Here is a 4,581-nt window from a genome sequence, read left to right on the forward strand (position 1 = left end):
ACTGCTGACCTTGTGGCTCGCAGCCCAATTCTTAACCACTACACTACCAGAGCTCCTTGGGTAAAGTAATATATTGATGGTGAATTCCTGGATGTGTTTAGGTTAAAAAACAGGAAAATGTCCTTGCTTGTAGGAACTAAACTATTAGATAAATAAGTTACTCTCAAATTCTTTGGAAGAAAAATACTATTTTGTGCAATATTTAAAGCACATTTATAAGTGTTAATTGTACCAAAATTTTAAAAAGTAATAAGCAGTTGTTGAGTGACAACCAGAAGTATTCAAAATCAGTTTTGAATAGCCCAGAGAGATCATTGTGGCCATTTTTGAACCAAGTAATACTATGCTACCTTAAATGATGACCACTCACAGATACATCATCATCCAAAGCTACAATTTCCCCCAATGGTGCTCTTATTTAGTATTTCCACAGTAATGTTTTGGAGGAAACCACTTAGAAAAAGAGCAACTTATAACACTAAGCATTTATTTCCATATCCACAGATGTTCCTATCAGCAGTGATTGGGCTGTTCTAGGCAAGGGTTAGCTAGGTGATTCTGTGGAAGTGGGTTGAAGATTTTTCATTGTATGGACTGTGTGCGATATGGTGCCAAATTGAAGGGCTGGTGACTACCCAGGTTGTAACATTCCAATGGCAAGTTGAAGAGTGAACAAATCCCCTAACCAAGCTACATCAGTCAATTTCACTCCATGCAACTCCAGCAGAGACACAGACATACACATTGTTTTATTTGTCTCTTTTTTTATTATGCTTTGATAATTTCTCAATTTTATAAAACACTTTTTGTTGTTGTTGTTGTTGTTGTTGTTGTTGTTGTTGTTGTTATGTGCCATCGAGTCGGTTCCGACCCATAGCGACCCTGTATTAATTGCTGTCAAATCTGTTCTAACTCATACAAACCTCATATAGGGTTTCTGTGTCTTTAAATCCTTTCTGGATCAGAAAGCCTCATCTTTATCCTACTGGGTGGTTAGGGGGCTTTAATCACCAACCTTGTTACTCTCAGTCCAGTGCTTATCAATGGAACTACCATGGTCTCTCATGAAATACTTTGCTCCACGATATTTTCAAAGTTTTGAACATAAAATTAATAAATAATTGCATTTAAAAAATCTGTACTATTTTAAAAATGGTTTCAAATTTAGTTTTTCATGAATTGGAAATTAAAACTGGGTAAAACTTTGCTGTGTGGCTTTAAATGACAAAGATTTCAAATGTCCTCATTGAGGGTGGGAAGTCTTTTTAGCTAAAGTACTTGGACCCAAAACTGAGTTTCCTAAAACTTACATGCATTCAGATGCCTTGGCATCACATCAAATGCCGATGTTCATTCAGTAGCTAGAGAGTGAATCCTGCCAGTTTGTGCTTCTAATCAGCTCCCAGGGATGCCCATGATGTTGCCGGATTATGGACACAACAGAGCACCATGATATTTATATATTTCCTGAAAAACAATGCTGCACTTGTTCTTATTTTTTATTGATAAATAATAATATTTTCTTAATAAATTTCCTCACTTTTTCACCTACTTTCTAAATAATATTTAATACAACATCCTAATTTTTCTACTCAATAAATAATGTAATCAAATACCTTGCTGTATCCACTGACTTGGTGAATATACTTGCAAGTACAGCTAAATGTATCCTGGGGTCTTCCAAGAGCTGCAACATTTTAAAGATAGAAGTAATATTGTCCACGCTAGGATCTTGTACCAAACCCATCATCACTACCGCATGTGAAAGCAAATTTTCTAAGAATCTGTTTTTATTCTCTATAGCTTCCTGTAGAATTCCCCAAAGAGGGACCTTATCTTGAAATTTAGCAGGCAGAAGAATAGTATTCAGAACTCTCCAGAAGCATCTTGGGGCAGAGGTGATGAAGATGACATTCTACAAAAAGGTCTGCATTTCCACCTCTTTTAGATAGACCCTAGCACCACAGGGTTCAGATAGCCAATACCTTCAGTGGAGATGAACTATGGCTCTGAGAATCACCTGTTTTCAGTGACTGGTCCCTGACAGAGTCACAGGCCTTTGAAAAGTTGTAATTTAGTTTGTAATTATCTGTAGTATAATATCCTACAAGGAATATCTACAGTAGCTTCTCTTTTGTAGTCTGAGCTATGACAGATGCTATTCCCAGCATTATTCTCTTTCTTTCATTAAATCCGTATAACCACAAGAGGAAGAACGAGAGTTAGGGTACAGAGGAGCCAGTCTGAACCCTTCTAACAAAGTCCTGTTTGATCTTCTGACAAAAGCTCTCAGCAAATAGTAAAACAAAGAGGAGCAGCTGGACAGCCCAGAATCACACAACTGCTCCTGGAAGTGGTTTTTGTTCCACTCTGTAGCACTGTGGGAGGGGTACCATAATCATGTTGACAGTAATAGGTTCCAACATCTTCAGCATTCAGGGTGCTGATGGTGAGAGTGAAGTCTGTCCCATATCCACTGCCACTGAACCTTGAAGGAACCCCTGAGTGTAAATTGGATGCATGATAGATCAGGAGTTTGGGAGGTTCCCCTGGTCTCTGCAGATACCAATCTAACTCATTGTTAATGTTCTGACTTGACCTGCAAGTCATGGTCACTTTCTCTCCTAGAGATACGGCCAGAGAGGCTGGAGATTGGGTCATCTGGATGTCACAACTTACATCTAAGATCGAAAACACAGAAACAAACATTAAGTATGTTATAAGAACAACAACATCCTTCAAGATCCAGGCAGCTCTGACTTCGCAGAGTTGAGCAAAAGTTCACATGTCTCAGATCTACATAGACTTATGCACATGACATCCAGAAAGGACCTAAGTGGTAGGTGCTCTGCTTCCTTACCTTTAAGCAAAAGAAGCAGAAGGCCAAGGAACAGAGTGAGAACCTTCCTGTCCATGCTGACTGGGACTAATTGCTGCAGAGGGTAAGAGCTCCAGCTGTAGATAAGGTGTCAGGGCTGAGGGCTGTGCTTAGTGAACATGCAAATCATCAGAAAACAGGGCAGGGCTTGAGTTTGGCTGCAGGGTGGACTTAATTCATTAACACAGCACAGGGGCAGTTCATCCCCTGTGTCCTAACTCACCAGGGCAGTAGAATTGGCCTACAAAGAACCAATTTTCTCAAGGAGATCACAAAAGACAATCTATCTCCTATCCAGTGAGTAGAGGGTTCAATTTATTTCCTTCAATGCTTACTGCATACTTTTCTTGTCTGTCAAATGTGACACAACCCAAGAGTGCCAGAAATTTAATCAGTTCCCTACATTTGATGCATTGGCACATTTTGAATTAGAGAAGAGCCCACCATGATCTGAGTCCCTGGTGTCTGTGAAGTGAGTAGTTAGAAGCACTGCCAGTCGGAGATGTGATGGGATATAGAAGTAACAGAAAAGTAGTGCTGGGGTCTAGATTGATAACAAAGAGACCAGACACAGATGATCTGTCATTGAAATCTTGCATCCCCAGCTAAGCAACTGGCCCCTGTTATTTCTGCACACTCTGTCTCACCTCTTTTCTAAAGCCATCTAAGGTCAGGAATTTTCTTAATCCACATCTGAAATATATTAACAACTTTATCGACCAGCTATTCATTACAATTGTCCAGAAGAGATATTCTCAGAACTACAATCCTCACATAACCTGAGCTATTCCCCTCAACAGCCTGACGTCCTTCCTGCGCCAAGTTCCTATTGACACCCTTGAATCCACGATGTTCCTTAAGTCTTCATACATGTATATCACCAAATACTTTCCAGTTTCTAAGAGAAAATGATTTTCAAGACCTGGGCACACTACTTTGGGATCTAGTAGATTGAGGAGTAAAACCACATTGTAAAGTGGTGGAGGGAGACTGGTGAACATGGAGTGGGATGAAGAGGGTTCCCTACAAGAAGGCTAATGTACTGTGAGCCCATTGTGGAGTGCTAAACCTATGATAGTATCAAGACAATATTTAAATGAGTTCAGGCCCCACAATAGGTGTTATATCATAGGCAGGGTGAGAAGAGCACCCATTTATGGGCAAAACATTGATGGTGACATTACAGTATCCAACCCTGTACATGGCATGTGTTTGTTTGTGTGATGGGGTCAGGGTACAGGCATGTTTACAACAAAGTGCTGTAATGGTAATGACAATACTGTATTGGTTACTTTTAGAAGGTCTGGTGAAACCAAATCCAAGTAATTATATCAAGGATAATTGGAGTCTAGATACTCACTGTTGGAGAAGGCTTACAGATATGTAAAGGGAGAATGCTAGAGTAAATTCTCAGAGTTTAGGTGGAATTAAATATAGTATAAATTCAAGTTCAAAATGGGACTTGTCTGGCCCGTAAAGGCAAGCTTCTCAATATTTACTGTTTCTGGGTATGTAACATGGGAAGCAGATAGCTTCTGGCTCTATTAACCACACTTCACAACGATAATTCCTCAAGGGTGTATGGAGTTCAGTCAGAACTATATGGTTAGCTGGGATGTATGTGAGAGAAAAAAACAAACACAAAAAAGGTGTCATTCTCAAGACTTACAATAAAACCAACTGGTGACATTGATTTCAGCACA

The 4,581-nt window shown here is 39.6% G+C and overlaps 1 gene segment (V, D, J or C); it reads right to left on the reverse strand.

Moving 5' to 3' along the window:
- Positions 1-2,289: 2,289 nt before the first annotated feature.
- On the reverse strand, positions 2,290-2,915 carry LOC102841836. The segment is given in 2 exon segments: positions 2,290-2,681; positions 2,861-2,915. Coding segments are annotated over 2 exon segments (447 nt in total).
- Positions 2,916-4,581: the final 1,666 nt, after the last annotated feature.

Source organism: Chrysochloris asiatica, unplaced genomic scaffold (assembly GCF_000296735.1).
Source record: "Chrysochloris asiatica unplaced genomic scaffold, ChrAsi1.0 scaffold00482, whole genome shotgun sequence".
Classification (NCBI taxonomy): Eukaryota; Metazoa; Chordata; class Mammalia; order Afrosoricida; family Chrysochloridae; genus Chrysochloris; species Chrysochloris asiatica.